The 12574-nt window shown below is 48.1% G+C and overlaps 1 protein-coding gene across 1 annotated transcript in view; it reads right to left on the minus strand.

Moving 5' to 3' along the window:
* BFSP1 (beaded filament structural protein 1) overlaps positions 1-11889 on the minus strand; it is a 35045-nt gene extending 23156 nt beyond the window's left edge. The window contains exons 1-2 of the mRNA XM_057702840.1: positions 11449-11889; positions 7135-7195 (exon numbers count right to left, since the gene is read on the minus strand). Coding sequence (XP_057558823.1) covers positions 7135-7195; positions 11449-11822 — 435 coding nt within the window. The 5' untranslated portion in view covers positions 11823-11889. The remainder of the gene's footprint in view (positions 1-7134; positions 7196-11448) is intronic.
* Positions 11890-12574: the final 685 nt, after the last annotated feature.

The raw sequence follows: 12574 nt of genomic DNA on the forward strand, positions 1-12574 counted from the left end.
GGAATTCTCAAACATCTTAATTTTCACCAAAAATTCATCCACAATTGATACACAATTACTGGAGCTGAAGAACTGAAAATGAGGTTTCAAGGACCTTCTGTGTTATTACATAAAGGGATTGAACACTCAAAATTTTAGACATAGAAGGGACCCTAAAGGTCATTGTTTCTCAAACTTTTTAAAGCCACGTGTCATCCTTCAAATAAAATATCCCAGGGAAGCCAGCGTGTAAAAGCAAAGCAGAGATGTGCTTCTTGAAGGACGTGACGGCGGGGACAGGAACCCCAATCAGCCAGCAACCCCGCCTCCCTCAGAGGCCCTTCGGCAAATCCGTGGAACCCGAGGGCTCTGCTGAAACTGGAGTCTCACCTTACAGACGGGTGAGACTAGCGAGCTGGGTTGTTCAGCTAGTTAACAGAAGTTAGCAGGAGATCATGGGACTGGGATCTTCCCTCTGCTAGTCAGGAGTTGAGTGCCGAGTCCTGACCCTGCAAGGTGCCTGCTGCCCGCCCCCCACCCCCCTCTCAGGGTCGAGCCAAACAACCGCTCTTAGGTCCCACATCTGTCCTTAAAAGAGAGGTTGACCAGATGCCCTGCAAGCACATTCTCTTACTTTGAAGACAATCATCTGATAAACTGCCCCGGAAAACCCCCGAAGGTGAGTGGCTGGGCTGCCTCTGGAATGCGCAGTTGCTGATACGGGGAGGAGAATTCGTTTGAAAGTGTTTTCTTTGTTTGCACCAGAACTCAGAAATGTGTAGACGCTTGTGTTTTCATTATGCTTTTGGATGCTGTCAGCTGCATTTTCAAATGCTCCACCAGCAGAAGCGTCTAGATTTTTCCAAATCGAGAGTCTGAGCCAATAGTCTAATTTTAGAAAACATTCCAACCCTGATAATTGTGTATGTTCTACATCTAGGCCAGTTGTTCTCAAAGTGTGGTCCCTGGAAATGATTAGAAATGTAAAAAATCTGGTGGATCCCAGACCTACCAGATCAGAATTTCTGGGGTGGAGACCCAGGAATCTGTGTTTTAACAGGCCCTCCTGGAGATGCTGATGCACAGGAAGTTTCAGAACTGCTGGCCTAGATGAATTTTGAGAAAGGGGCTAGAGAAATAACTAGAGTCCAATATGCCCTTGAAAACTCAGCCTTGCCAATCCAGTCACAGAGATGCTAGAAGTCCATTAAAAACCCAATTGTCTGTATCCACACCCAGCCCCCAATCCAGCCCAACTAAAAAAAATAACCCAAAACCAAAAGGCCAACCGCTAAAGAATGGGTATTCAAACTCATTAAGATTTCTAGTTAATTAGGGATTAATTTTTTTAAAAAAACACCTACTTCAATCCTGGATGTCAAAAACCTTTCCAAAAATGTTAGGGTCACTTGCCTTCCAGGGCTTACACCAGCCTGGAGGAGGTGCTGGGCGTGTCCCTCCACTCCCCACCCTCCCTCTTCCCACCACCTCACCTTCCTCCACTCTGCTCTCGCCCTCTGCATCCTTCCCCACGCTTCCTCCGCCCTCTGTTCTTCCAGCCGCCCACCGCCAGCCTCCTCCCAAACTCTTCTTCCCCAGATCGCTCTCCTGTTCTCCAGAAGTCCACTTCCAGCCTCAGAGGAATTCCTCGATGTATGAAGGCTTGTAGCCCTGAAAGCAAAAGCTCCGTGCCCCATCCACTCACCCCCTAAATGCCCTCACCTCTTGCTCTTTTCCAGACACGTTTAAGATACACGACTTACACAGAAAAGCACACGTGGCAGCTTTAGGTATTTCCTAAAATTGTTTTCAGGTGAAAGCATTCAACTAGAACCTACATCATTTTCAAATTCTGGTGATTAAAAAAAGAGAGAGAAAAAAACCTTAAAGTCTATTCCTTACGGTCTCTCTCTCTCTATAATGAATCCTAGAGATTAGCCAAACCCAATTTTTTTTTTTTATCAAACCCAAATATTTTAAAGTCATCAGTTCTAGCGACTTCCCTGGTGGTCCAGTGGTTGACTCCAAATTCCCAATGCAGGGGGCCCAGGTTCCATCCGTGCTCGGGGAACTAGATCCTGCATGTTGCAACTAAGACCCAGTGCAGCCAAAATAAATACATTTTTTTTAAAAAGCCATCAGTTCTAATAGCTTTTAATAGAGTATAATCTGTAAAAATACTGAATCACTATGCTGTACATCTGAAACTAACATAATATTGGAAATCAACTATACTTCAATAAAAAAAATTAAAAATGAAAAACAGAAAAAAATAAATGTTAATGGAAAAAAATAAAAGTCATCAGGAATTCTTATTATCTATATATCCAAAGTCTGAAAATCTGAATAACTTTGGCCCGAGTATATACGTAGTATGTTGAGGTATTTCACTTCAAAGTGCATAGCAAGGAGTAGCTTTCTTTAACGTACTTGGCTGTTAAAAATACAGGCACTCTGTTGTGGAGGTTTAATTACGTGGGCAGTACTCATAGATGGCAGCTTTATGAACATGGTGGCAACCAGTCCTGTCTATACACTGTCACATTTTCCAAGCCAGATTCAAAGACTGGGTCAAAGATTCCTAGTGTACCCCATTTCCCATGGCCACACCCAGGGATGAATCCCTTCCATGAGACCAAACGAAATGGACATTAGACTGAGTTGACAGTAAAAACCTGGCTGATGTGATGCACATAGATATTCAAAGCTTTGTCAACTAAAATCAGTCATACAACCGACAGCCAACCAGACGTAAATTCTACTGTCCCATTTCCCCTCCTTCTTGTCCAGTGACCGTCTCAGTGGACGGAGAGCCTGAAGGTCCAGCCTCCAGCCGCCTGACCCCTGAGGGGCTGTCTTAGTTTGAGTTCCTCAGAAGCAGGCCCCAAGGCAAGGACTGGGAAGGGGTCCCTTATTTGAGAGGTGATACCAGGAGTACAGGAGGAGGAACAAAGCCAATAAAGGTGTGCAGTGAGCGGGTTCCCACCGTGGGCAACAGGCTCACTCCTGCCAAGGACCCTGGAGGGATCCGGAAACTCACCTCTGAGCTGTCGGGACACGGGGTGGGCCCGCTGGGGACGTAGGCACTCTCTCCTCACCCCCAGTGGCCAAGGGCCACCCCGGGGTGCTAACGCCCACACTTCTGGGTTGGCCCTGAGCTCGCAGACGTTCCCACAGCCGAGCAGATGCAGGAAGCTGCCAGCGTGCTCCGAGTCTCCGCGTGACCTCGGGCGCGGCCCGGGAGGAGTGGAAGGAGCACCTGGGGGGTGGCCGGGGAGGGGGGTGGACGTGGCACCAACATCCAGCGGGAAGGGACCATCTTCACCCAGGGGCTCTGGCTCTGTGTCTGTCTCCCGAGACACAGCAAGTCCCTGAGAGGCCTTGGTGTGGGGGGAGAATGACCATGGACACAGGAGACCCCATGCCTGCTGCGGGGAGGCTGTGGCGTTCGGAGTTGCTTAGCCTCAGCAAGGGTGATTTCCTGCCCCGGCAGTGAGGCGACGAGACTGGGTCATCTGGGGGTGAAAGAAACAAAATCCATAAGGCTGTTCCGCAGCTCCCACGAGCTAGAGCAGGGACCTCCCCATTCACTGTGTTTGCATCCTGTGCTTGTGATTTCTCCTACATCCAAAATCCCCTACTATTATTAACCCGGTATTTTTTCAAATTGATTCATGTTTATTGACATGTATTTAAAAAGAAAGTTTTTTATATCACCTGCTGTAGAGAAAAGTAATACATTCACAACTTTTTAAAAAGCTGTTCCTCCATGCGCTCCCACTCCACCAGGGGTATGCAGCTGCTTCCCAAGAAAACTAGGCTGGCGTCCATCACATCAGGTGACCTGTAATAACACCTGTACCAGGCAGGACACATGAAGTATGTCACTTAACTCGCACCAGGCACGCAGACAGACACCCGTTCCTATGGTGGGAACTAGCATTGTTCCCATTTTCCAGATGAAGAAGCTGAGGCTCAGAGAGATGAAGCCTCACAGATACTGAGCTGTAGGGTGACGGGTCCTGTTAGCAAGCCACCCTCCTGTTCTGATGGCACAGCTCCTGTGGGGAGAAGTGTCTTCCCTGGACCCGGGAACAGCCACACCAATGCTTGTGCTGCCCCCGCCTGTGCGCTTGGTCCCATCTTTCCCCAGAAGCTTCGTAACATTCTCCCGGGACTCAGGCCCCAGTTGTCCACACACTACATCACAGTATGAAGGGGGGAAATGGTGGGATGCCTTTCCCTTATTTTTCACTTTCTCTCTCCTGTCTTATTTTTCTACTGGGAACATGCATTGCTTTTGTAATAAGAGAAAAACAATGGAGGTTTCAGCTTGTTTTTACATCCACTGTTACTTGCGACCAAGGGTAAAAAGAAAGACTAAGTTCTTTCAACCTTTTCTTTGAGGAACGCCCAGGATGGCCCCATGAGGGCAACAACCAAGTCCAGAGAGAGTCCTGCTTGCAGGGAGGACAAACAATCACAAAGCAAAACCAGGTGGTGCTGGTTAGGGGCTGAACTGGCACCTAAAGGTGAAGGGTGTCAGGTGCCTCTGTCCTGAAGGCCTCGGCCGGTGGACAAGATGGCGGCCCCACCTGGCAGCCTGGAATCACCACCAAAAACACGAATGGGGGTGAGCCACAAGTGTCAGCCGAAAGCTGAGTGAGGTCGAACGCTAATACGGCCCAGATCTATTCAGACGTCCAGCAGGCCTTGGGTCCTCGCAACCCAGCTCAGCATGCAGCCAGTCATGAGCTGTGCGCTGAGGGCCCGCCCGAAGCACACCGTCCCCATCAGCTCTATGCTCACCTCGGGATGCCCATCTGTTCCACGGGCCTGAGACAGTCCAGATTCTATCAATAAACCTGCATAATTACTGACAGCATCTCCTGCACACAGGGTCATGACTTGGGCAACACATTAGATGCTCACACAGAGAAGGGCACAGAAGTATCACACAGTCTGTAGCACACACAAAGCAAAACTCACTGTCCCTGGAGTGTGGTTCTGACTTTCCCACCGACCAGCAGAATAATCCTAGACAACAGAGGTTGGGCAAAGCCAGGGAATGGGTGGCAAACACCCTGAGCTGACCCTGACCGTCTGAAGCCGTTGCCTGGAGTTCCATGTGGAGAGGAATCTTATTTTTTGAATTGATTTTATTGAAATATAGTTCATTTACAATGTGTTAATTTCTGCTGTACAGCAAAGTGAGTCAGTTATACATATATATATACATTCTTTTTCATATTCTCTTACGCTTTTTACAGGGTGAATATAGTTTCCTATGCTATACAGTAGCAGGACCTTGTTGTTTATCCATTCTATATATAATAGTTTGTGGGACATCCCTGGTGGTCCAGTGGTTAGGAATTCACCTTCCAATGCAGGAGGTGCAGGTTCGATCCCTGGTCAGGAAGCTAAGATCCCACATGCCTCTGGGCCGAAAAACCAAAATATAAAACAGAAGCAATATTGAAACAAGTTCAATAAAGACTTTAAAAAATTTGAAAAAATGAAGTTTATGTATTATAGTTTGCATCTGCTAACCTCAAACTCCCAATCCATCCCTCCACCACCACCCTCTCCTTGGCAACCACAAGTCGGCTCTCTATGTCTGTGAGTTTGTTTCTGTTTTGTAGATACGTTCATTCGTGTCATATTTTAGCTTCCACATATAAGTAATATCACATGGTATTTGTCTTTCTCTTTCTGACTTACTTCTCTGAGTATGCCAGAATCTCTAGGTCCATCCATGTTGCTGCAAATGGCATCATTTCATTCTTTTTTATGGCTGAGTAGTATTCCATTGTATATATGTACCACATTTTCTCTATCCAATCATCTGTTGATGGCCACTTAGATTGTTTCCATGTCTTGGCTGTTGTGAATAGCGCTGCTATGAACATTGGGCTGTATGTATCTTTTTGAATTAGAGTTTTGTCCAGATGTATACCCAGGAGTGGGATTGCTGGATCATATGGCAACTGTGTGAAGAATCTTAAGGCCACATCTGGGCACAGCAGGGAAGGGTGATGGATTTTATCAGCAATGAGGTTATGGATGGAGAACAGGGAAGGGGAAAGGCAGCCAGGTACCCTGAAAAAGCGACCTTTCAACTAACCAGTCCCCATAGGTCCTTCGCCTCTGAAGGATCAGAAAAGGAACATGCTTACAGCTATCTGCCATCCCTGGTTTTGTCCAAGCTCTGTGGTCCAGGATTATTCTGCTAGTCGAGTTCTCCTGGCTATAGCAGAAAATCCAATCAGTTAGGATGGTGATGGAGGATCCAAAGAAGGAAACTGCCCCTGCAAAGAACGACTCCACCCAACCTCTGAGGAGGGTCTCCAGCAAGAAGCTAAGAATTCTGGTGCCTCCCACGTGGCAACTGCTCATGCTTCTAGAAGGAGGAGCTTGAGGGGAAAAGGAAATTTCGTCCCGTATTCTCTTGAGACTTTCCCTGTGGAGTAATCTCAAGACCCTTATCCAACAGGATAAGGTAGCATTGCATCCAAATAACCACTGCCCAGAGCAAGTTCCCTCCTAAGTTTGGTGCAAACAACAGCCAGTCTCTGTAACGCTGGCCCGTTTTAATAGCCAAGCAAACCAATAAGCTTAATTGTCTAGGGATCTCTCACGAGCTCATGTAGCTTGTGGTAGAGGAGTGTGTGTGGGTGTGTGAATTCACTCACAAAGGTTTAGTTGAAATTACAATGTCAAGAAGAAGAGTGACACACAGACATGGGGAACAGACTTGTGGTTGCCAAGGGGTGGGGGTGGAGGAGGGATGGATTGGGAGTCTGGGATTAGCAGATGCAGATTATTATATACAGGATGGATAAACAACAAGGTCCTACTGTACAGCACAGGGAACTATAGTCAATATTCTGTGATACACCATATGGAAAAGAATATGAAAAGGAATGTACATATGTGTATACCTGAATCACTTTGCTGTGCAGCAGAAATTAACACAACATTGTAAATCAACTGTACTTCAATGAAATAATTTTTTTAAAAAAGAAGGAGAGTGACAGCAAAAGAAATAGGGGAATCCTGAAAGAACACAAACAGGAGGTGTGTGAAACAACCGTTCAGCCACTTAGCTCAATCCTGTCATGAGTTTACTCAAACCCATGGACAGGTTCCGCTCACCTTGTTGAGCCGTTCGAGCATTTCCTTCAGCAGCAGCTGACACTCACACTCGTTTTCATACCTGCAGGTGGGACACAAAAGGGAGAGATGGGCAGCTTCCGTGATCCGGTACGTGCGGTCACACAGTCAGCATTCAGTTAACCTGAGTCCTACGCCCTCTCTTTAAGGGAAGCAGGAGCTGATGCTGCATTTAGACCCCGCCCTTCCCAACCTTGTCCATATCACGGCACATGCAGGAAGTGCCACCGGGGCACCATACATGAAGCAGGAGTCTCCCAGCCTGGAGGCCCAGCCCCGACCCCCCAGCCCCCCTCCCAGTCACCTGAGGATGCACACCTGTAACCCAAGTGCAGCGGCAGCACAGAGATGGGGAGGCTGCCCTAACGATCCACATGGAACACCGCTAACCTGACCTGGCCTGGGTACCATACATGGTTGTACTTATCAACACGTGTCAGCTTTTCTGGATTATGCCATTTAATCCTCACAAAACCCTGGAAGGGAGCGGTTCCTGTTATCCATATGTGAAAGATGAGGAAACTGAGGTTGAGAAACCGGCCCCAGGCCTCCGCAGGTGCTCCCAGTGCTTCACCCGCATCTGTGCCACATCGCCCTGCACACCAAGGGCCTCCTGTGGGCTGGTGGGCAGGGAGGGCTGGACGGGTCGGAGAATCAGCGCCCCTGGGAGGAGCCTGCAGGCTCTGATGGGGTGAGTGGTACATACACGCCCCAGCTCCCTGGCCCTCAGCTGGGACCACTGAGGGGTGCCCTCCACCCCGCCACAGGTGTGCTCCAGTGGCCATGCAGGTAACTTGCTAGATGACGCACTCCTCAGTCCTTCCCTTCCCACCTCGATTCCCCACTACCCAACTGGTGCTCCCTGAGACCATCTCCCAAATAAGCGACTTTCTCAGGCTCGGCTTCAAGGACTCCAAACTAAGAGAGGAGTTCAGGGCTCTGATGTGAGTCTGACAACAAAACTGTGTCCTGACAGCCACACCACCCTGCCTGGGCAGAGCAGGGACACCCCCAAAGTTAAACATACACATGACTAATAAAGCAGCAGATACTAGGAGCAGGTGTATTTTTTTTTCTCCTAGTCGACTTCTTCCCTGGACTTCTAAAAAACAGTTGAGAGCAAGGAAGCAGAAGAAATCATTCTGGTCAGAACATGTTTCCCTCTGGGGGAATTTCACCTCCTTTAGAAAAAGAGAAAGCCCCTTCCCAAATGACCCCTGGCCTTGTTCTCTGCAAGATGCCCCCAATATCCATTCTACTAGGACTTAGAGCCCGTCATGTTTGGTGGCCACAGGGCTGCCTAGGAGGGAGACTGCATTTCCCAGCCTTCCTTGCATCTCAGTGTGGCCATGTGACCATGTCCTGACCAATGGGATGTAAGCATGTCTGTCCTTGCAGCTCAATGTGATCATGTGACCACATCCTGACCAATTGTATGTAAGCGTGTCTGTGGCCCCTTCAAGGTATCTTCGGTAAGAGATGGTATAGGTGTGTCCTTCTGCATCCCTTCCTCCTGCACCTGAAACATGGATGCCACCTTCTTGAAGGCCACACAGAGCCTTTTGGGCCTTGAATACTGTACGGTGCCATACTAAACTGCTAGCCCAGACCTTACTCAAGAAAGAAACACACTTCTGTTTTGGATAAGCTAATATCAACTTGGAGTTTATTTGTAGTTGAAACTAATTCTAATTAGCACTCAGCCCAACCCACAGAGCATCACTTTCTGTGTCCTTGTACACCCACGCCACAGGTTCAAGTCAAGGACTTTACATGTGACAGGTGTTGGGAAACCATGCCTCAGAATTAAAAGTCCTGACCTCAGGGAAGAACCATTAGGCATGTGTACACTGTGCTAAGCGTTCCCAGTTCTAGAGTCATCCAGGAAGCTCAGCTATAACCAGTAAGCAAAATATATTTGTACAAGTTTTACATTTCACACCAGGATGTCACACTTAGCAGTTTCTTTTCTGTGTGGCTCTAATGGAGCCAAAAATGATTTTTTTTTAATGGTTAATTAGCTTGTGGAATAAACCTGTTAACAAAATCTAACTTTCTCATTGCTTTTTCCTGCTGAAAACATCCAAGAATTTCTGTAACTTAAAAACATATTGAATAAACAACATATTAATGCGATTTTCATGCTGTAGACAAGTCTAGATATTATAGTAAAGACAAGTAATTTCATTATAAAGAATTCATTGTAAGAATTCATGATATATTCATATATTCATAGAATTGAATATAGAAGTGAATCCATAACGTGGAAAACAACCACTTTGGCTTCAATCATCTGATTGTTTTACAGAATTTAGTTGTTCTGGCTGTTCACTGCAATTACTAGCAGAGCTGTTTAACTATGAAAAACCTGGGCCCCACTTGAGGTCCTGGATGAGGCCTTCACATCTGTATTTTTTAATTAATTTATATAATTTTTAAACAGATAAATCTCTTACATGGTTAGAAAATTTTTTAAATGACATGAAGAGGTGTTAAGCTAAAAGTCTCTCTCCCACCTCTGTTCCTACTTCCTTATCCCCATAGGTAACCAGTGTTATTAGGTTTCTGTGTATGTGCTTACATCTTCTTTTTTCTTTTCTTTTTTTTTTTTAAATTTATTTATTTCTTTATTTATTGGCTGTGTTGGGTCTTTGTTGCTGCACACGGGCTTTCTCTAGTTGCGGCGAGCGGGGGCTACTCTTTGTTGTGGTGCATGGGCTTCTCATTGCTGTGGCCTCTCTTGTTGAGGAGCACAGGCTCTAGGAGCATGGGCTTCAGTAGTTGCAGCACATGGGCTCAATAGTTGTGGCTCATGGACTCTAAAGCGCAGGCTCAATAGTTGTGGTACACGGGCTCAGTTGCTCCACTGCATGTGGTATCTTCCTGGGGCAGGGCTCAAACCCGTGTCCCCTGCTTTGGCAGGTGGATTCTTAACCACTGCGCCACCTAGGAAGCCCACATCTTTTTTCTTATGCAAGCAAAAAAAATCTCTACTCTTCCCCTCATCTTCTTAAAATAGATAATAACACACTATTTTTTTTTTTACAATTGCATAGTATTCCACTGCATGAATGAAGCACAATTTTATAACCTGACTCCTATTAACAGGCCTTCAGGTTGGTCCCAGGCCTGTGCTATTGCAGATCACACTGCAGTGAATATCTCTGGGGACATGCCCTTTGAACCTGCTGGAGTATCAGAGGGTAAATTCCCTGAAGTGCCCAACTGAGTCAAAGCACACACCTATCTATAACCTGGAAAGATGCTGACAAATTGCTAAGCATCTTTATTTTCTGAATAGCTTTCAGGTGATTTTAACACATTATTCAGTCTGTCAAAAGTGGGGGGCCACTGCCCTGGACCAGGACTTCTGAAACGTCAGTATTTAACTTCTAAAATGATGAATCACCTGGGGGTTCTTATTGAAGGGCAGAGTCTGATTCAAGAGCTCTGGGGTGGGCCCAAGAGTCTCCCTTGCTAACAAGCTCCTGGGCGATGGCAATGCTGCTGGCCCATGAATCGCACTTTGAGTGGCCAGACCCTAGAGGACTCATGTTGAAACAATGCCCAGGTGTCAGCTGTGATGTGGTGAAGACCGCTAGACTTAGCATGCTCAAGACTTGAATTCCAGTCCCAGTGCAGCGAACCACCAGCTGAGTGACCTTGCCCCAAATCTCTACATTGTCTGAACCTCAGTCTCCTCATCTGTAAAATGGGTGCAATATACCCTCTCTAGCAGGATGAGGCTGTGAGGATTAAATAATATGGACACATCTCAAAAACACTGTGCTGCGCAGCAGTCAGACATAGGAATATATCTACAAGATCCATTTCTGTGAAATTCTAAAACAGGCAATAGTAATCTATGGGGACAGAAATCAGAACGCTGGGTGCCTCTGGTTGTGAGGACTGGGGAGGCAGAACCAAAGGCTGGGAAAGGGCAGAAGGGGACTTTCTGGGGTAGAGGAATATCTCGCTTGTTTTAGTAGTTACGTGGGTACCTATTCACACATTCGTCAAACTCATTGAACTATGCACTTAAAATCTGTGCATTTCATTGCATGTAAATTGGATCTAGATTTTAAGATACATTAAAACCAAATTACACCGTTTCATGTAAACTGTGACGTGCCACCAAAATGGAAGCTAGTCCTATCTTAGGGAAATGCACCATGTGCGTGCCTCTGCAGGGATGAAGTCATCGGTCGCCCGGGGACCGGACAGGGCCCACCCACCCCGGGTGGCAGGGCGCTCCCGGTCCCCCCGCTGCCTCGTTACCCCCACGGCGGCGCTTACTTGCTCCGGAACTCGTCGAGCTCGCGCTGCGCCTCTGCGCCCTGGCGCTCCAGCCGGGTGCGCTCGGCCGCCAGGTCCCGGGCGCGCTGGCGGTTGCCCTCGACGTGGCGGGCGAGGGCATCCTCGGGGCCGGCCAGCTCGTCTAGGCGCTGGAAGGCGTCCAGCTGCCTCCGCAGGACGGCGTGGCGCTGCTCAAGCGCCCGGGCCCGCTGGACGTGGGCGGCCACGCGCTCGCCGAGCCCCTGCAGCGCCGCCAGGCTCGGGGCGGCCGCCCGGGCCTCCGCCAGGCTGTCCCGCTCGGCGGCGCGCGGCGCCTCCTCGGCGCGCTCGTACTGCTCCTTGCGGGTCTGGAAGACGTAGCTGCGCCGGTACATGGCTTCCTCTGCGGGCGAGCGCTCAGCCGGCTCCCGGAGACCCCTCGCCGAGCCAGCAGGCCGCTAAATAAACATCGGAGGCCCCTGGCACGCCGCTGGGACGTTCCAGAGCCGATCAGCTGCTGCTCAGCGCTGCGCCCAGCCTCGGGCGGAACAAAAGAGCGACGGGCCCGCTTTTGTGTAAAGGATTAGCGGCCCATACAGCTCTGGGGGTTGGAAGGTTACATTGGGCAAAGAGGTTTTTGTTCCGTGATTGTTAGAGCCCGCTGCTTTATGAGTAAATGGAGGGTCAGGAGGACAGGAGAGGCATGCCTTTCTTTTGACTGCTTCCACTGGGAGTTGTGAAGGAAGCCCAAGGGGGCTTGTTAAACTTGGACTAGCCCTAGAGCCCAAGGAGCCCTGGCTTTGTCTCTTCTCTCTCATTCAGTCAAGCTCTCAATGCCAGAACTTTTTAAACAATACCATTTTCTTTTCTGATTACTTAAGCAATTCTTTTTCGTAATTACAACATGACATTCGGGACCTCTCCTTACATTAGGGGTTCTTAACCGTGGATGCGAATTCAAATGGCACCACCGGATAAATTGTGAGGTGTGTTGCAAGTTCTCACTGATATTTGTGCGTGCTTGTAACGAATCTCTTCTTTGCACAATAACTCAGGAAACAGATGCACAGTTGTCGTTATTATAATATTATCTTGACCCTCGTAGATTCTGACAGCCTTTCTGGATTAGGAGGTGCTAGCAGAGCTC

The sequence above is a fragment of the Hippopotamus amphibius genome, chromosome 12, assembly GCF_030028045.1.
Source record: "Hippopotamus amphibius kiboko isolate mHipAmp2 chromosome 12, mHipAmp2.hap2, whole genome shotgun sequence".
Lineage (NCBI taxonomy): Eukaryota > Metazoa > Chordata > Mammalia > Artiodactyla > Hippopotamidae > Hippopotamus > Hippopotamus amphibius.